At 49.5% G+C, this 20,815-nt stretch overlaps 1 protein-coding gene across 3 annotated transcripts in view; it reads right to left on the bottom strand.

Annotated features, from left to right (window-relative positions):
• Nucleotides 1-521: 521 nt before the first annotated feature.
• LOC138740766 (WD repeat-containing protein 26-like) overlaps nt 522-20,815 on the bottom strand; it is a 123,071-nt gene continuing 102,777 nt past the window's right edge. For 2 of the 3 annotated variants that reach the window (XM_069893840.1, XM_069893843.1), the window contains exons 8-14: nt 15,234-15,374; nt 11,906-12,025; nt 10,744-10,889; nt 6,928-7,006; nt 6,368-6,497; nt 4,368-4,553; nt 522-2,500 (exon numbers count right to left, since the gene is read on the bottom strand). In XM_069893840.1, the coding sequence (XP_069749941.1) occupies nt 2,463-2,500; nt 4,368-4,553; nt 6,368-6,497; nt 6,928-7,006; nt 10,744-10,889; nt 11,906-12,025; nt 15,234-15,374 (840 nt within the window). In that variant the 3' untranslated portion in view covers nt 522-2,462. The remainder of the gene's footprint in view (nt 2,501-4,367; nt 4,554-6,367; nt 6,498-6,927; nt 7,007-10,743; nt 10,890-11,905; nt 12,026-15,233; nt 15,375-20,815) is intronic. The other variant, XM_069893842.1, reaches the window with a different exon arrangement.

The raw sequence follows: 20,815 nt of genomic DNA, 5'->3' as shown, positions 1-20,815 counted from the left end.
TTACAATACAATAGTTACGGACTTGCTGACAGACCTGGGCCCACGCAGGTAGCGGTGGCTGCACGGGGAAGCGTGGAGAGGGAGTGGCCAACCTCTGCCACATCCCTCTCCCCTCGCCTGCCCTTCCTCGGGACGGTGGAACCACTGCCCCGGGAGGATCCCTACCAGTTACCTGGGCAGATGTATTGTTTAACAACCGCAATGCAAAGCGTCACCGACTCACTCTGTATAAACCATCTAAATGCATAATGTTCCACTGAATTAACACACTGTAAAATGTATGAAGTCCTTCTTCTCCCGAATGGTCTAACACACAATAATGGTTCTTAAACGCATAACACTCTCTTTTTTATATATAAACCACATAAAATTACTTTGTATAGACATCACTAAATTTCCCCCACTGCATTCACTCACCTCATCACCAGAACCCCAAGCACTCATAATTCCCCCCCCCCACAAACACACACACACTTCTACATTCCCCCCCTGACTCGTACGCTCTCCACACTTGTCCCCTTCCACCTCCCCCCCACCGCCTCCCCAACCACGATGTTCCCTGCTGTCCAGGTCCGCAAACCAGCAGAGCCCACGGGATCGGGGAGGTTGTGGAGGAACACTTTTAAGATGGAACACTGAAACGGAAACAGGATTGAGTGAGAGCGACAGCGGCAAGATCAGGTCTGGCCCAGGACAGATGACCCAGGAGGGTCAGGGTCCGGCCAAAGGCGAGAACAGTCACCCAGGACAGTCTGGGTCTGGTCCAGATCAGGCACAGTGACCCAAGCCTGTCCTGGTCAGAACCAGGCCCATCCTGGTCTGACAGTACAGGAACAGTGCCCCAAGACAGTCTATGTCTGGCCCAGACCAGGAATAGTAACCAAGGACAGTCTGGGTCTGACACAGAGCAGGAATGGTGACTCAGGTCAGCCTGGGTCTGAACTAAGATAGGGACAGTGACCCAGGATAGACTGAGTCTGCCCAAAACAGCGATCCATAAGAGTTGAGATCTGACGCAGGGCAGTCCCAGTCTGACTCAGGGCAGTCCCAGTCTGACTCAGGTCAGGGACAGTGACCCAGGCCAGTCTTGGTAGTGTTCCCACCTGCTGTTACCCACTCTCTGCCATCCCATGCTCTCCACAAGTTTCTCCAAGGGTAGGTGGTGGGGGTGGGGTGGTGGTCACAGTATCAACCTATCATGATGCAGACCCTGGCTACCTTCAGTGGGATGTTGCCCCTTGTCCACCCCCTTCCTCGGGGGTGGAAGGGCTCAGATCAGGATGTCCTGCTCACCTCGCCAGACCCACCCTCTCCGGATGAGTGAGTTTCAGCCCACGTGACACTCTCTCTCACAGGGGTTACTGATCTCTCTCCCACCACCACCCCCTCCCCCCCATGGTCCTGAACTTGACCTGGGGTGCCAGTGGAGCTCCTCTCTACAACAGGCTGGGGAGAGAGAATCCTTGTGCGTGGACAGGGAGAGGGTTGGGCAAACAGCTCAAGTCGGATCCCAGCAGGGACTTGATGTGGAGCAAGGGAGGTGAGGGGGTGGGAGGGAGAGTACCAAGAAGCAAAGGGCGCCCCACTGTGAAGGGAGGGGAGATTCCTGGCCCCGGGGGAGGGGGAAACGCACTCCCACCACTTTGTGCCTTCTCTGCCTTCAGACCTCAGATGAGGCTGGGGACCTCCCCCTCTTCACCGCCATGTCCGAGTGCGTGTGTGGGGGTTGGATGGGGAGATACCTCCGCTGAGATAGCAGGCTGGGAACGGGGGCTCTGACCAGCTCTGCAGAGAGACAGCCAAGCTGAACAAGGGAGGGGTGTGGGGGTGGAGAAATTTTTTTTTTTGCTACTTGTTTCTTAAGCACCGTTGCGCACCCCTCCCCCCCCCCCCTCAAAAACCCGGCCAGGCACCAGGACAAAGATCACTGCTAACTTTTTTCCTTTTTTTTTAAAAAATAACTCCATTCTCTTTTCTTTACCCCCCCCCCCACCCCACCCCCACCCCCGAACAGCCTGAAAAGGGACACTAACAGGTGAGGGAAAAGCCAATCTCTCCCCCACCAGCCTGTTCTCCTTCCCTCCTGTACAAGCTACTAACCAGAAAGGGGTAGGGGAGGGGGGTGTAGACGAGCTGGTAGCCTGAGGGAGGGGTGGGCGATTTTGCTGGCATGTCCTTTTAGAGTTGGGCCCACACGTGCTCTCTGATGGGGCCAAGCTGGTGTCCGTCTGGACAGGTGGGCTGGTGTGAAGGCTGGGGGGAAGGGGGGAAGAGAGGGCTAGGTAGGATTGGGTGGGAAGAGGAGAGGCTGACAGAGGGAGGAGGCAGTCGCTGTCGTTGTCCTTGTCCGGTGGAATGTCCCAAACGAGCAGGCGCCGGAGACGCGGACCCTCCCCCCCCCACCACTCCCAGGAGTTGAGGGGATGGAGGGGAGAATGTTACCGAGCCGGCCTCCCCCAGTGTCAGCTGTCCGCCACGTTGTTGTTGCTGCTGCTGCACCCTGCGGGGGAAACGAGAGGTCATCGTCACAGGCACAAGCATGGCGGTGCCAAAATTCTCCCCAGCTCTCGTGGTGCACAGCACGCCGATAACGAAACTGGAATTCAAATGACCGCATGGGGCTGTGAGAGAGTGGCATTTGCTCGTTTGCCCTGCGACTGTGAAGGTTTCCACTCCCACCTCCCACCTTTTGCCCTCATGGGTCCCATTACAGGGATGTTATCTACCTGACGTCATGCTGCCCCAGTGACCAAAGAGCCCGTTGTAAAGCCAACTCTCTGCCATTACCCTCTGCAAGGTCAGCACAGTAAACGGTTAATGCAACACTATTAAATCGCCAGCGAGAAGGGTTCAAATCCCGCGCTGTCTGAAAGGAGTTTGTACGTTCTCCCCGTGTCTGCCTAGTTTTCCTTGGGTTCTCCTGTTTCCTCCCGCTGTTCATAATGCACCAGGGTTGTAGGGTAATTAGGCGCCAAAGATTCGTGGGCCAGAAGGACCTGTTACCGTACTGTATGTCTAAATCTAAAGGCCATCTGCCCACTCCCGCGTGGTGGTGTACTTTATTGAGGTCTCCTTAAAATCCTACACTTCGTAATGCCCCGCCCCACGTCTCCCTGTTACGCCCTGCTCTTTCTTCCTGTAACGCCCCGCACTCTGTCTCCCTGTAACTCCCCGCCTCGCACTGTTTAACTGTAACGCCCCGCCCCACGCTGTGACTCATCGTAACGCCCCGCCCCCTGTGACTCATTGTAACACCCTGCCCCGCGCTCTGTGACCCACTGTAACACCCCAGCCCGTGAACCACTGTAACACCCCACCACGCGCAGGCTCTGTGTCTTGCTGTTACATTCCACCCTGCGCCTTAACTCACTGTTACACCCCACCCAGTGCTCTGTGACCTGCTGTAATACCCCACCCTGCACTCTGTGACTCCCTGTAACACCAACACCCCACCTTCCATTTATTGTTGCAAGACTTGTTGTATTTGATTATTGGTTGACTTGACTGGATAGCACACAAAACACTATTTACTGTATCTTGGTGCAAATTGCAGATTTCCAAAATTTCCCTCCTAAAAGGTTGATTGCATCCACGGATCCTACCCCCAAGAACCACTGGCCAGGTGTATTAACTCCTTCTTTCGATCTCAAGGGTGTATCTGTGTTGATGTGTGATGGGTCTTGGCCTGTTACAGCTATCAGGAGATGGACCCACATGGTACTTGGGCTATTCTGAGCTCAGAGATTTAAACAGAACGTTATGCTACACAGTTCTCAAAGTGGGGGTCAGGCACAAAGCACACACTAGGCTGGCCTCAATACATCTTCACAGAGCTCAGCTGATGTTACACACTCCAAAAGAGCTCTTGGCCCAGATCTAAAAAAAACACAGGACAAATTGGGGGGGGGGTGGGGGTGGGGTGTGGAGAGAGAGAGAGAGAGAGGGGGGAGGCGGAAAGAGGGCAGGGGCGTGGAGAGAGGAGGGGTGTGGAAAGGGGCGTGGGGTGTGGAGAAAGGGTAGAGAGAGGAAGAGGGTGGTGGAAAAGGAGGGGGAGGAAGGCGGGGACTGCTCAGTGGGTGGTCGAGAGAAGAGTGGTGTAGGATGGAGGAGAGGGCACAATGGGACAATTTGTGACATATGGGATTGTGGGGCAGTGGGCAGGGAGCGGGGCGTTGTGTGAGACTATCATGGGGTATTGTGAAGGGACCAGGGTACTGGGAGTAATTTGGGCCTGAGTGGCGGCAGAGCCGGCCAGTGGAATGACTTTGAGCTGCGAGCCTCAGCGGGGAAAAGAGCATGACAGCGTGATCAGCCGGCGACCCCCCTAACCCCGCATGGATTGGAAAGGAAGGTAGATGTCACCTCACCTTCCGGCTCCTCCCCGTCGAGGCTAGGTGCGGGTCCCCATATCCGAACGGTTCCATCGTCGGAGGCGCTTGCCAGCATGGAGGGGATCTGTGGGTTCCAGCTCACACAGTTGACCGTACGTGTGTGCCCTGTCAGTTCTGCCACAGGCAACTCACTCTTTCTGTGCCAGATGTAGACTTTATGGTCTGCAATTGGAGCAGAATTACTCAGAGGGCGGGGCAGTGGGGTGGAAAGGAGAATGCAAGAACTAAAATGACGCCTGCTTTCTGAATTGCAGGGTTTCCCAAAAGGTTTCTCATTTGGTTGGTGCCGCCATCGCCCCTCTGTTAGTGCCAGAGAATCACGTTCAAACCTGGAGCTATCTGTGAGGATTTGGTACATTCTCCCCGTGTCTGTGTGGGGTTACTCAAGGTTGTTCACCCCCCCCCCCCCCCCACTCGACAGAACCGTACAAAGTTTGGAGTGTGTTTGGGGGGCACAGGGTGTATGTCGAAAAAAAAATTAAATTGTATTTGAAAACATTTAAAGATTAAAGGTGGGTTAAAGATGAATTCAAGAAACCTAGATGCATCTGCCTGGCTAACTGTGACCATGACAAATCGAAGGAGGCCAGAGATGCCATAATTGAGACGGACTCCTCCTTCCAGAACGAGTTGGGGAGCTCCCCCTCCTACGTGTCTCACCCCAGCAAGGTCACGGATGCTGTCGAGGGCGCGGAGGTAATTTACGAGGAGGCTGCCCGGACCTCAGCCTTTTCTCCTTGGAGCGATGCCTGGGGATTTTTTCCCCGGGGCTGAAATGGCTAACACAAGGGGGACATACAGTAGCTTTAAGGTGCTTGGAAGTAAGTACAGATGGGATGCAAGAAGTAAGAACATAAGAAACAGGAGCAGGAGTCGGCCATCCGGCCTGCTCCGTCATTCAATGAGATCACAGCTGATCTGATGATGGGCTCATATCCCTTACTTCCCCAGCTATGTAAAAATCCATGCCACCATGTTTTCATTCTATTTACTGAGGTCGGCTCCACTCCTTATTTCCATCCCAAATTCTCTATCCTGAATCTTGAGGCCATGTCCCTTAGTTCTAGTCTCCACCACCAATGGGAACAACTTACCGACCTCTATCTTATCTGTGCCCTTCAGAACTTGGCATGTCTATAAAATCCCCTCTCATTTGGTTGGTGTAGTGGTTATCACAACGCCTTTACAGTGGCAGTGATCGGGAGCGACAAGGGTTCAAATCACACGCTGACTGTAAGGGGTTTGTCCGTTCTCCCTGTGTCTGCGTGGGTTTTCCCGGGGGCTCCGGTTTTCTCCCACCATTCAAAATCCACCAGGGGGTGTAGGTTAATTGGGCGGGACGTACGCGTGGGACGAAAGTGCCTGTATATCTAAAAAATAAAAATTCTTTTACATTCCATGTTCTGTTTTTAAATAGAGTAGTGCGTGCATGGAATAAGCTGCTGATAACAGTAGGATTTTTTAGGAGCCTATTAGATCAGTTAATGGAACTGAGAATAGTGGAGGGTTATGCAGTAGGGAAAGTCAAGGCTGTTGTTAGAGTAAGTTATTAGGTTAGCACAACACTGTGGGCTGAAGGGCCTGTACGGTGCTGTTCCTGGTCGATAACCAGTCTTCAAAAATCACCAACAGGCCACGTGTTGTTCAGCACTGGGAATGCTGAACAGTTCAGCACTGTTCAGCGCGGGGTAGCATGGGAGCTGCTTATGTGTGAACTGGCAGCGTGGTGATCACACACGCTGCCCAGTCCAGGGGACAAGCATCTTCTCCGCCGTAATCAGCCATCCCCGCATGAGTAAAAATGCCACCTTTTTCTAACCCTTCACTCTCTCTCTGTGCACAGTTTTTTAACTGCTGTACCTACATAAGGGCTAACTAGGTGGGCTGCTTGCAAAACGAACTTTGTCAGTGCACTTGAACTCGGGAGGGATGGGGAAGGTTGTGCTTGTCAACCCCGTGCCCCTCGGATCACTCACCTTCACTGCCACTGGCTATGAAGTCCTCGCTTGTGCCTCCGAGACAGGAGTGAATGGTATAAAAGCCTTGAGTGACCCCCTGGTACTTCTGTAGTAAAACCCGGTCTTGCAGATCCCAGAGATGAACCCCCTGTGGGAGAGGGAGAGTTCAAGACTCAGAGCGGAGGAGGATCCTGCTCCCAGGAGCTGAGAGTGTGGCACGAGGGTGAGGTGGCAGTATCGTAGCCAATAAGGTTTACCCAGAGCATGCTTATTGCTTAGACATGGGGCGGTGCGGTTAGCGCAATGCTGTTACAGCGTCAGCGCCTTGTGGTCGAATCCAGCGCTGTTTGTAATGAGTTTGTACATTCTCCCTGTGACTATGTGGGTTAGGCTCTGGTTTCTTCCCATCCATCAAAAATGGAAGGGGGATTGTAGGTTGATGGGACAGCACGAGCTTGTGGGCCGGAAGGGTAGGTCTAAGTTTAAAATGTGCCACCTTATACTGGGATGGGGAAGCCCGAGGCAATGCCAAACGAGGTCGGATGCCGAAGAGAGGAGGTGGCGTGCCGAAAGCTCACCTGAGTGGCAACGTTGAGCAAGGCTAGCCGGCCATTTCGGGAAACGGTGAAAGACATGATGGGGTGGTCCTCTTGCACGCTGGAGGAAGAATGATACTTGTGAGCGAGATGATGGGCTTTGGTGGAAGAGCATGTGGGCAGGGCCAGTCCTTCCAAGCGCGGTGCTCGGTAGGTTACTAGAGGCAGGATCTGGGATGGCTCTGAGAATCCTGCAACAACCTAATGTTCTAATGCCAGAGAAAACCCCTGGTTTTTGGCAGATGCCAGATAAGTGAATTTTTCGGTTGCTTGAGATTGCGTGCTGAAAGGATTGGTCAACTAACAGCGAGGCACGCCAATTTTGACCTATTTATTTTCCATGATTATTTTTGCTGGTTGCTTGAATTTCAGACAGGGGTCTTACTGCATTGCAAAGATAAAGATACACAGCCAACCTGCTCTGTTCTCCTACCCTCCCCATCCCTCTGACTTTTTTTCTCTCCACCATCCCCCCTCCCCCGCTCTCTGTTCACAGAGCCATCCCCTCCCCCGACTTGCTGGTGTGCTCTCCCTCCCTTATCCACCTAGGACCTCCTGCCTGTGTGAGCTGTGCTCCCTCCCCCTCCCCTTCCCCTTCCGCCCCCCACCATTTTATTCAAGCAGCTGCCTCCATTTTGCTCACACCTTGATGAAGGGCTCATGCCTGAAACCTTAGCTCGGTATCTTTATCCTTGCTACATAAAGGTCATGGTTTGACCAACAGAGTTTCTCCAGCGTTGTTTTTACTTCAACCCACGGTGTCTGCAGATATGCGTGTTTTACTTTCAGTTCTGAAGTCTCCATGGCCCCAGTTGCTGCTTGTGAACCAACTGAGTGCAAGGGTACAGTTACGGCAGGACAGATCTAAATTAGAAGCTCCCACGGGGAATTACCAAGGGAAATGGTACAAGGCCACAAAGGTGCAATGACAGCACAGTACAGGCCCTTCAGCTCACAGCTCTATATGAACCTACTCCATAATCTAAATCTTCCCTACCTTACCTGTTTCACCACCACAATGCATTCCACAACTCTGTGTATAAAAAAAACTTTACTCCTGACATCTCCCCAAAACTTTCCTCCCCTCACCTTGCAGATATTCTCTGGCGTCCTGGGAAAAAGATGCTGGCTTGTGCAATTTTGTGGACTTCTCATCCTTCTTCACTCCAAGCCATGTTAAACTTGCCTCACAAATTCAGAGCCCTGCAGCGTGGAACAATGCTCGAGGGCTCTGGAGCAATTCAGCGGGTCAGACAGCACCTGGGGAAGGGGGTAGGCCTCAGGCCTCGAGAGTTCACTGCCTGTGGCTTTCCCTGCATCCTGCCTGACCTTCAGAGTTCCTGCAGCACTTTTGTGCCGTGGCTCAGTTCTCTAGCACCTGAAGTAACGCACGAAAATCTGCTGACACCACAGTTGAAGTGAAACGCACCCACAAAGTTGGAGAAACACAGCAGGTTGAGCAGCGTCCTGCACACAGCAAAGGTAAAAAAAAACAACATAACCGACATTTTGGGCTTCGTCAAGGTATGGAGCCCTTCACCCACTTCTCGTGTAACCCCCTGCCTTCTTTCACCTTTCTAAGTGCACAGCCTCACACTTGCAGAGGGCTGCGAGCACAGCTTAGAGTAGAGTTTCTCAACCTTTTTACCCCTGTGGAACCCTTGAAGTAGTTTTTAGGTCCCTGCATAAAAATTATTACATGCCATTATTAATATCTATCTCTTTTATATTTTTATCTTAGTTTAGGCGGTAAAAATATATTTTGTTTGGATAACTTGTTTAAGGAAAAAATTACCTCTCTGTTAAATTTATTGGCAATGCAAAAAAAATCATGCTACTCGTTTATGAGACCTCACAGCGAGGTTTTCATTTTAAATAAGAGGTTGAAGCCTTCATTATAATAACCAAGGATTTTCCAACAATATGCTGTCCGTGTCAAGTAAAATTATGAATATAAAATTAAACAAAAATTACTCAAAAATGCATTAGCCTATTTATCACCATTTCTCATGGAAGCCCTAGTGACCACTTACAGAACCCTAGGGTTCTGGGGAACCCTGGTTGAGAAACACTGGCTTAGAGCATCACACGAACTCCCTCCCCTCCATCGACCCCATTTACACCTCTGGCTGCCTTGGAGAATTTAAAAAAAATCACATCCTGCCCCAACACTCACTTCACTACCAGAGGGTGAAATTGCACACTACGGGATTCGAGACCTGTTGTAATCAGACTCTTGAACCCACCCGCCCCAGCAAAATAATGTTGCCCTCACTCCATATCAACTGATCTCTCTCTGCTGGTCTGTGCTCTGTTTTACTGCTGTACCACGACTGGGACTTCCAACCCGACTGCTTACTCCCTGCGCCTCAGTGCACTCAACAACAGACTTGAACTTCTGAGACATGAATGGCTGCAGAAGGAGGCCATTCACCCCAGGCAAGAGCAGTTCAGTTGGTGGTGATAACTACCCTTTGTCCCCAACCCGCCCTTAGCTGGCAAGATCAACGACAGCTTACAATCTAAAACCTTCCTCCTCACTGCCAACCACACCGTGTGGGGGGGAATTTCTGAGGCAGCATGACAGAGACACTTCTGTTAGTGGGAGAGTCTTGAACGAGATAAAAAGGTGGGGGGGGGCAGTCACTTCAAAGTGAAGCAGGCAAGAATTCCTTCTCCCAGAGTGTGGGCCAAGCTTGGGAATTCGCTCCCCATAAAGTTTCTTCCCCTCATCTCTGGTATTTATTAGGTGAGGACTGTCCACCCCATCTAAGCCCCTCGTGATCTTACATACTTCTATAGTCATCTCTCATTCTTCTTTGCTCCAAAGAAAAAAGCCCCACGTCTGCTAGCCTTGCCTCATAAGATATGCTCTCCAGTCCAGGTAACGTCCTGGTCAATCCCCTCCGCACCATCTCCAATGCTTCCACGTCCATAACCCTCTATTTTCTCTTGCATCCATGTGCCTAAGAGTTTTTAAAATGTCCCTATTGTGCCAGCCTCCACCACCACCCATGGCAAGGCATTCCAAGCCCCAACTATTCTGTGTAAAAAAATAAACTACCCCTGATGTCTCACCTTAAACCGATGGTATTTGCTACTGTCGCCCCAGGCAAAGAGTGCTGGCTGTCCACCCTGTCCAATCCCCTCACCTTGACTACCTCTATCGCGTCACCTCTCATCCTTTGTTTGCTCCAAAGAGAAAAGCCAACAATAATAACAGGGCCGAGACAAGGTAAATGGCGACGGTCCTTTCCCCACCCAGGGTAGAGGAGTCTCAAACTCGAGGGTGTAGGTTTAAGGTGCAAGGGGAAAGATTAAAAAAGGGAAACATTGTATGTGTCTGCGTGAGTTTCCTTCAGGTGCTCTGGTGTTTGTCTACCCTTCAAAACTTATGGGTTTGTAGGTTAATTGGTATAATTGGGTAGCATGGGCTCATCGGCCAGAAGGGCCCGTTACCATGTGGTACATCTAAATTTAAAATAAATTTTTTTTTTGCACACAGGGATGTTGGGTGTGCAAAGTGAGCTGTCAGAGAAAGTGGTAGAGATGAGGACAGTAGCAATGCTTGAAAGATAGTTGGACACGTACAGGGATTGGGAAAGTTTGGAGATGTGTGCGTCAAATGCAGGCAAATGGGGCTTTCTGAGGTTGGTACCTCAGTGACAGGCAAAAGCCCGTACTGTCTCACTTCAAACCCCACACCGTCACCACAGCAATGTTTGTTCGGACGAAGGGGAAATACTTCAAGGGAAGGGAAGGGCAACTGGAACTCGAAACAAAATGGCGGCCGCTCACATATTACGGTCGGTCAGCTCCTCAAAGTTGTAGCCTCGTATCCGCTGGTGGGTGTCAGAGGCGAGGATGGTCTTCCCATCGTTCAGACACCACAGGCACTGCACCCGTACTCCCTCCCATGAGTCCAGAACATTGCCATCCAGGTCCTGGTTGGGTCCAAGAAGAGGCCAAGGCTGGTTTAGTCGTCCCCATTGCCTCCACCCACCCCACCCCTTCGCCCAGGCTGACTGGAGTCAACTCTGCCGCATTAGTTGTAGGCAGTGGGCAGTGTGTGGCAGCAGGGGAAAACAGGGTCAAACAAACTGGGGCAATGGGGCTGCATGTGGGGTGGGGGTGGTGTGACATGACAGAGTGGGAAGGTGCCAGACAGAAAGGGAGAGGGTAGAAGGGGAGGGAGGGCAGAAGACATCGGAAAGGACGGTGGAGAGCAGGAGATGGAGGGGGGAGGGCAAGAGATGATGGAAGGGGCAAGGGAGGGCAGGTAGCGATGGGGAGGGAAGGGAGGGCAGGAGACGACGGGAGGAATTGGGAGGGCAGGAGCCAGGTGAGGGAAACGGAACTGGCAGAACATTACAAGTAGAGGAGAGGGCAGGGGGCAGGATGAAAATGGCAGGATCCAGGTAGAAGGGGCAGAGGACAGAAGGAAAGAGTGGAGGGGGAAAGGCAGGGGGCTGTGTTGAGAGGGCAGAGGAAAAGGTGGGGGAGGAAAAACAGAAGAGATGGGGAAGAGGATGGGTCAGTCAGAAAAGAGATCAGATAGGAGAGAGGAGGGGATAGAAGGACAGAGGGTCAGACAGAGTAGGCTTGGGAGGGAGCAGAAGCCAGATAGAAGGAGGACAGCAGAGGGAAGGGACCAGATGAAAGGTGAGGGGCTGTGAGGGAGAACTAAAGGCCAGGCTAGAGAGGCTGACGCCTGCAGACTTTCTTATTTACGTCTGTGTCTGTTCAGTCCCTGCCAGTTCATGTGCCTGTCTCAATGCTGTGGTCCTCAGGGACAGATGAAAGGGGCATCGGAGGGGGTGGGAAGCAGATAGAAACAGTGGAATTGTGGGGGAAGAGCCAAAGGCAAGATGGAGGAGGTGGGGAGCCGATTCCTCCTCTCCCTGGTTCACCACCAAGGGGCCCGACCCCAGCGCCCCCAACCAAATGCCACGGCACTCACACACTGGTAGAACTGCCCCCTCTGCCCGCCGGTGACGAACCGCTTGCCGTCTGGGTTCCACGCGGCGCACGTCAAGCTGTCCTCATGCGACTGGCTCATCTTGGTCCTCAGCTCCCCCGTCTGCGGGAGACAAACAACAAAAATCGGCTGAGCCAAGAGGGCTATCCCAGAGTCCCCAGCCCTTCCCCAAAGTTCAGCAGCTCAAAGGTCAAATTTATTGTCAGAGTACTAATGTGACATCACATACAACCCTGAGATTCTTTTTTCCTACCAGGCTTTGTGATTTTTATATCAGTAACTGATATACTTGCACAGTTAGCGTAATGGTCAGCACAACGTTATTACAGCGCCAGCAACCCAGTACAAATCCGTCGATGTCTCTAAAACCAACAGTTTGGGCTTGAGTCCTTCATGAAGCATTGACTTGAGTTTCTCCAGCATTGTGTTTTTACTTCAACCATGGTGACTGCAGACGTGCTTAATTTGAACATTCGAACATTCTCCCCATGTCTGTGTGAGTTTTTCTGGGTGTTCTGGTTTCCTCCCACCATTTTGAACATTAATTTGGGTTAAAATGGGGGGGGGGGGCACGGTTTAAATGGCTTCTACCGAACTGTATACAAAATTAATGAGTAAAAACTAAGCTGTAAAAAAAGTGCAAATATGGATGTAAATATAAATTATGAGCATATAATATACAGGTACTCCCCGACTTATGACTGTAATTGGGACCAAAGGATTGGCCGTATCTCAAAATAGACGCAAGTTGGAATTTTGCCCGTGCACGAGGAATACTGAAGTCTTAAAGCAAACTTTTAAAATCAAGTCTTTTTTCATTGTAAATTTGACAATAACAACTGAAGGCTTCCTGAATTTGTCGATCAACCTCGGCGAATCTTTCCATCTGCCGGTCCATGCTTACCTTGTTATTCGGCATCCCCGGGGTCTGCAGGCTGTGCATGGCCATCTTGATTCTTGTGCGTGAGTCTTCGGTTGGCACACACATGAGAGTTGAGCGTGATGCACCAACCAAACTCTGATACATGAACCCACAGTGCATGCACCAAGGGAAGACTCGCGCAGGCACACAGGAATCAAGATGGTTGCGCCCAGCCAACAGGACTCCGATTAACAGGTTAAGTACACACATTTTGGCTCTTACATGCCCTGTATCCCTGTTATGGTTTATCAAATACAACATAAACAGTATAAATTTTATATTAAAAAAAAATTTCGTCGTACGTGCGGATGGATGCAAGTCGCAAAGGCCGCAAGTCTACCTGTAGTTATCACCTATTGTTCAAGATTGTGGAGGGGTAGCAACTATTCCTGAATCTGGTGGTTCAAGTCCTGGGGCACCTGATGGCGGCAACAAGAACAGAGCATGGTGTGGATCCTTAATACTTGATGCTGTTCTCCGATGGCAGCGTTCAATGTAGATATGCTCAATGGTGGGGAGAGTTTCGCCTGTGATGTCCTGGGCTGAGTGGAACATGAAGGTCTGCAGACACTGTGATTGCAGTAAAAACAGAGAAGCTGCATAACTCAACAGGTCTCATACCGTCCACAGGAGGAATATGTTTCGGGCTGGAACCCCTCTTCAAGGTTCTGGCTGAGTCCAGGATTTTCCAAGTAGAGGTATTGGTAGCCCCACACCAGGCTGTGATGCAGCTATTTTCCATCACACATCGGTAGAAGCCAGCCAACGTTTTTGATTGACGTACTGAACCCCTGCAGACTCCGGAGGAAGTAGAAGCGCTGATGGGCCCTGCACAGGTCCCCGAGTTAGTGTCACCCAGGAATTGAAGTTGCTGATCCTCTGATCCAATAAAGATTACCCATCGCCTCATGCTGGGATTGGGGTCGGCAAAATGCCCCCCTGCGCTCTTCTGGACTGACAAGAACCTCGCGTTCACAGTCATGAGCCTGAGGACCACAGCACTGAGACAGGCACATGAACTGGCCGGGATTGAACAGGCACAGATGTAAATAAGAAAGTCTGCAGGCGCCAGGGTCGAGAAACATGCTGAAGAAACTCAGCAGGCATGCAGCACCCAGGGAACGTACAGGGTTACCAATATTTCAGGCCTGAGCCCTTCCTCAAGGAATAAGAAATAAAATGCAAGCAGACAGCACTTCCTTATACCTGATGGAACAGACCAGGCTTAAAACATTGGCCTCCCTTTATTTCCTCTGGATGCTGTGTGACTCGGGCACTGTAGAGATTCCCAACGCAGGGGCATTTTATCAGGAGCTGGCCAAGAGGTTATTTATTTGAATTTAAATTTGCACTTGTTCAGAATGATCAAATCACTACTTCCTGGTCAGCAACCCAGGTTTAGAAGCTTCAGGCAAATGCATTTGGACAAGTGTATTTGCAGTGGAAGGGAGAGCAAGTCGAAGGGGTCGGGGGAGTGTCATGATGTCTCAGGAGGGCGGCATTTAGTTCATCAGTTTCTCGATGGCCTCCAGCTGAGAATTCAACTTCCTGCAGCCCTGCATCTTTCTCCCTTGGCGCAGGAGAGTGAGGGAGGACATGGGAGTGGCGTCCGAGGTTGGGGGGGGGAAATCGAGCGAGGAGGGTGAGGCGTGACAGCAGAAACAGAGCAAGTTGCCAATGTGGGACATCCTGGATTACAACGTGCCAGGTACAAAGAAAGTCTGGCCAAGGGTGCACAGCCAAGCTGATATCCCGGTCCCTGGAGAGCACGGGGATGTGACGTGCTCAGGTCATCGTAAAGGAAGCACATCAATGCCTCGACTTCCTCAAAAATTTGTGGAGGTTTGATATGAGATGGGAAGGTGCAGATGAAAATGTGCTGGCTGGCTGCATCACAGCCTGGTAAGGGGGCACCAGTACCTCTGAGTGGAAAGCCCTGCAAAAGGAAATTGACACAGCCCAGGATATCACAGGCAAAAGAACATCTATAGAGAACACAGCCGTTGGGAGAGCAGGAACGATCATCAAAGACCCTCACCACCCAGCACACGCTCTGTTCTCACTGCTGCCATCAGGAAAGAGGTACAGGAGCCACAAGACTCACATCCCCAGGTTCAGGAACAGCTGCTACCCCTCCACCATCAGATTCAGAGATTCTTTTAAGGACTCTTACTTTGCACATTTATTGCACAGTTTGTTTACATTTCTATCTTCTGTATACATGTCTTTTCTCGTGAGTACAGTTTGCACTACTGAGAAGTAGAAATTCCGCCTGGTCCGCAGGAAAAAGAATCTCAGGTTTGTATGTGATGTCATGTATGTACTCTGACAATTAGCTTCAACTTTGACCCAGAGGTGCACCGTCCACCACATACACACACAACATACCTGCACGTGCCAAAGCCAGAGCTCGGAACAATCATCTGGGCCACAGGCGATCAGATAAGTGTCGTCTGGACTCCACACCAGGTAGGATACCCCGTAGGTGTGGCCTTCTAAAGTCTTTAGTAACTTCAGCTGGTGCGTCTCCTGGGAGGTGAGAGGCACGGTAACCACGCGAGTTACAGCCAACATCATCGCGGACCCCCATCACCCTGCTCCCAACCACATTTCTGCTACCGTCGGGAGAAAGGTTCAGGGCCCCCAAGCCCAGCCCCTCTTGGTTCAAGGACCGTTATCTGACACTCGAACTGTTCTGTACTACCCTAACTAGCGGTTAGCACCTCGCCATGACCTGGGTTCTAATCTACTGCTGTCTGTGATGAGTTCTCCCTACGTCTGAGTGGGTTTTCTCTGGGCGCTCAGACGTATGTGGTTATAGGTTAATTGGGTGTATTTGGGCAGCATGGGCTGAAGGGCCTCTTACTGTGCAGTATGTATAAATTAAAAGAACAACCCGGCACCGTCTCCTGGATTATCGAACCATCACTTTTTCTTTCCACCAATTACAAATGTGAATATTTATCCATCTATTATTTTATATTTAATATCTTTTTGCCTCGTGGCCTGGTTGGGCATAGCATTTAGCGCAACGCCTTTACAGCATCAGCAATTGGGGTACGAATCCCTCGCTGTCTGTAGGGAGTTTGTACATTCTCCCCGTGTCTGTGTGTGTTTTCCTGGGGGCTCAGGTTTCCTCCCACTGCTCAAAGCATGCCAGGGGTTGTAGGTCAATTGGACGGCACAGACTTGTGGACCAGAATGGCCTGTTACCCATGCTGTATGTCTAAATTTTTTTTTTAATTGTCGTAATTTCATTTACCTGTACTGCGTACAATATCTATGTGGCTGGCAGGAAGAATGTCCTTGCATCTGTACGTCGTATTTATAGATATGACAGTAAGGTCATATTCATTTTCCATCCAACCCCGGAGTGTGCTCACCCATTTCACCAATAAACAAGGTTCACAAAACCACAATATAAGAGCAGAGGCCAGCATTCTAATCATGATCCATTCTCCCATTCAGCCCCACTCCCTGTATTTCTCCCCATAACCCTTGATGCCCTGACTAATCAAATATCTGTCAATTTCTGCCCTAAATACACCCAACAACATTGGTTCCACAGCCTCCTGTGGCAACAAGTTCCACAGACTCACAATCTCTGAATAAAGAAATGTTTGTGCGCCAGTTTTAAATTGGTGTCCTTTTATCCTGTCATTGTGCTCCCCCTGTCCTAGACTCCTATTACAAGTCCATAGGACCCCAAAACCCAGCAGCAATAGATATTCACCAAGGAAAATGGTTTCTTAAACAAAAGTTACTTTTAATTATCTTTAAACATGAAGACAGAATCAAACTTTAACTTATCTCTATTGACTTACTTATCCTAACTTAACCCCCTTCTAATTCTAAGCGCACATGCATGTAATGTGTGTTTGTTCAAAAAAGTTCTTTAATTCACAGTCCAATTTCACTTCTCATTCCTCCAAGTTCACTGGTTGCAGGCAATTCTTATACTGTGCACAGAATTTAACATTTATGAATCTTCACCAGGCTTTGGTGCTTGAAAGGTAAATGGTTGGCTCTTGTTGGTTTTCAGAGAGAGATTTGTTGTTCACTGGACACATACTGATCCCTTTTAATCAGCCACTTCAATGTCTTGCCAAAGAAACTTGCCCCATCAGGGTTCTCCAGATGATAACCTCTTTCTTTCAGGTCACCACAGAGTTCCTTTTTGTTTCCCTTATTTCAAGTGAAACATTATGCAGCCAGTCCTCTCCTCTTGTATAGGCCACAATGGCTTTGAGCAGACTGAACTAAGAATTCACAATCCATCTTCCAAATGGGGTTTTTCCACAAGCTTGCCAGCTTGTCCTGTTCCAGTACCCGCTGTTGAACTCTAGCACTTTCTATTTTTCTCTCTCAGAGAAAAGTCCATTTGTCTCTCTCTGCTTGCAAAACCACATTTCCCTCTGAGAATAGCAATCTGCACTCAGACAGACTGCAGCTCCAAACCTAATCCTCCGAGTTCCTTCATCTGTTGCTTTTCAAAACAACAACCCATTAGTAAAGTCTCTATGGGCACTCCCCAAAGCTTTTGCAAAGCCTCTCGGAGCTGGCCTGTCTAGCCTGAGCAGAGCTCCAGTATTTTAAATGAGATCTGTTTTGAAGTATTTGTATATGACCTACACTAAAACTTGCCACAATTTATCTCCTTTAAAACATATCTATATACAGCTGGGTAGGTCATGTCTCCAGAATGGAGGACCATCGCCTTCCCAAGATCGTGTTATATGGCTAGCTCTCCACTGGCCACCGAGACAGAGGTGCACCAAAGAAGAGTTACAAGGACTGCCTAAAGAAAGCTCTTGGTGCCTGCCACATTGACCATCGCCAGTGGGCTGATATCGCCTCAAACCATGCATCTTGGCGCCTCACAGTTCGGCGGGCAACAACCTCCTTTGAAGAAGACCGCAGACCCCACCTCACTGACAAAAGACAAAGGAGGAAAAACCCAACACCCAACCCCAACCAACCAATTTTCCCTTGCAACCGTGTCTGCCCGTCCCGCATCAGACTTGTCAGCCACAAACGAGCCTGCAGCTGACGTGGACATTACCCCTCCATAAATCTTCGTCCGCGAAGCCAAGCCAAAGAAAGATACAGCATAAACACAACATACTCTGTCACACTCCCCTACCGTGGGAAACATCCTTGCCATAACTACTCTGACCAGACTTTTCAGCATTCAAAATGCCTCTATGAGGTCCCACCCCATCAGAATCTATTGTCACGAACAAGTCCTGATATTCAGGGGTTTTGCAGCAACAATCATAGGGCAAACGTTCAGATTATGACCATTTTGCGACAATAAAATATAACAAAATTAAAAATAATAGTGCACAGGGTTTTGGTTCATTGATTATTCATGAGATTGAGGGCAGCGGGGAGGAAGCTGTCCTTGTGCCACTGAGTGCTCATCCTTGGGCTCCTGGACCTTTTACCCAATGGCAGCATAGTGAAGAGGGCCTGGCCTGGGTGTCAACATCTCGGAGGATCTGCCCTCGGGCCTCCATGTCAATGTAATCACGAAGAAGGCTTGCCAGGAGTTCGCAGGGAGTTTGAGGAGATTTGGTATGACACCAAAGACTCCAGCAAATTTCTACAAGTGTACCATGGAGAGCATTCTAACCGGTTGCATCACTGTCTGGTATGGAAGTGTCAATGCCCAGGACAAGAAAAAAACTACAGTGTTGTGAACTCGGCCAGCACCATCAGTCTCCACTGCATCAAGGACATAAAACACTACAGCACAGAAAACAGGCCTTTTGGCCCTTCTAGTCTGGGCCAAAAACATCATACTGCTAGTCCAACTGACCTGGAGTTCCATAACCTCCCAGACCTCTCCCACCCATGTATCTATCTGATGCATTTTTAAAATTTAAGAGTCAGATGGCAACTCATTCGACACTTCCACCACTCAAGAGAAAAAGGTCCCCCAAATCCTTTCCCCCTTCACCCTAAAGCCATGCCTTCTTGTATTTATCTCTCCTAATCTAAGTGGAAAGAGCCAACTTGCATTTACTGTCTACACCCCTCATAATTTTGTAAACCTCTATAAAATCTCCCCTCATTCATCTACACTCCAAGCAATAAAGTCCCAACCTGTTTAATCTTTCCCTGTAACTCAACTCCTGAAGACCCAGCAACATCTTAGTAAATCTTCTCTGCTCTTTTTCAAGCTTATTGATATCCTTCCTATAGTTTGGCAACCAAAATTGCACACAATACTCCAAATTTGGCCTCGCCAATGTCTTATACAACCTCACCATAACATCCCAACTCCTGTATTCAATACTTTGATTAATGAAGGCCAATATACTAAAAGCTTTCTTCACAATCGTGTCCACCTGTGACACCACTTTCAGGGAATTATATATCCGTATTCCCAGATCCCTTTGTTCCTCAGCACTCCTCAGTGCCCACCCATTTACCGTGTACGTCCTTTCTTGGTTTGTCCTTTCAAAATGCAACATCTCACACTTGTCTGCATTAAATTCCATTTGCCACTTTCTGGCCCATTTTTCCAGCTGGTCCACACCCCTGCAAAAGCTTTGAAAGCCTTCCTCGCTGTCCACAACTCCTCCAATCTTAGTGTTATCAGCAAACTTGCTGATCCATTTTCCCACATCATCATCCAGATCATTGATATAGACAACAAACAGCACCGGTCCCTGAGGCACCCCACTAGTCACAGGCCTCCAGTCTGAGAAGCATTATCCACTTTCACTCTCATTCAGCCAGTTATAAATCCAGTTTACATGGATGCCTGGTGTCTGAACCTTCTGAACTAGCCTTGCATGTGGGTCCTTGTCAAAGGCCTTACTAAAGTCCATGCAAACAGCCTTTTCTTCATCTACTTTCTTGGTAACCTCCTCAAAAAACTCTAAAATTTGTTAAACATGACCTAACATGCACTATCCTTAATCAGCCCTTGGCTGTCCAAATACTTGAATATTGGCTCTCTCAGAATAACGTGTAATAATTTACCTACTACATCTACAAGAGGCAGTGTCTTACGAAGCAGCCTCTATCCTCAAGGACCCCCACCATCCAAGCCATACCCTCTTCGCACTGCTACCCATCAGGAGGCAGGTACAGGAGCCTGAAGACAAACTCCCAGTGGCACAAGGAGAGCTTCTTCCCCTTGGCAATCAGGTTCATGAATGGACACTGAACCACAGACAACACCTCATTTTTGCTTTAATTTATTTTAAAAGTAATTTTACAGCAAATATTTGCACTGTAAATACTACCGCAAAACAATGCATTCTGTGACATGTTCATGATGATAAGTTCTGATTTCTCAGTGCTACCCACAGTTGCCGTATCCCTCCTGTGTTAACGCTGCATGGGTACCAGGTGAGGAGCAGCCAAGGGGTGCCGAGATGGGTTTGTGGGACCAGAAGTGACCCTTGCCCTCCACCCACCCATCCTCAGTCCTCCATTAAGTGCAGGCCACACGCGCAAAACAGCAGGAGACTGGATTTCCAACAGATAAAAGGACAAACATGAATGCATTATAAATGGACTTCACAGTTAGAATAACAGTATTACAGCTCCAGTGACCCAGGGTTTGAAATTGGCGCTGCCTGTACAGTTTGTACGTACTCCCCATGTCACTGGGTGCTCTGGTTTCCTCCCACCCTCCAAAACGTACAGGGCTGTAGGTTAATTTGGGTGTAATTAGGCAGCATGTTTAAATAGCCGTAATTGGCTTTTAATGAAATAAAATTTAAACATTTAAATTCAATGTACAGATGCACTGAAATTCTTCCTTGCTGAACCCACATAAGATTCGCAAGATACACCAACTACAACAGTATAAATTACACAAGGAGTATTAGGAATAAAGGGGATGAACTTAAGAGCATGTATCAGAACGTGGAACTATGTTGTGGCCATTATGAAAAGTGGTGCTGGAGGAAGGGCAAGATTGGCTGATGCAGCTACCAGGGTATAGATGT

Source organism: Narcine bancroftii, chromosome 8 (genome assembly GCF_036971445.1).
Source record: "Narcine bancroftii isolate sNarBan1 chromosome 8, sNarBan1.hap1, whole genome shotgun sequence".
Classification (NCBI taxonomy): domain Eukaryota; kingdom Metazoa; phylum Chordata; class Chondrichthyes; order Torpediniformes; family Narcinidae; genus Narcine; species Narcine bancroftii.
The sequence above is the reverse complement of the archived record's forward strand: the minus strand, read 5'-3'. Positions and strand labels throughout refer to the sequence as shown.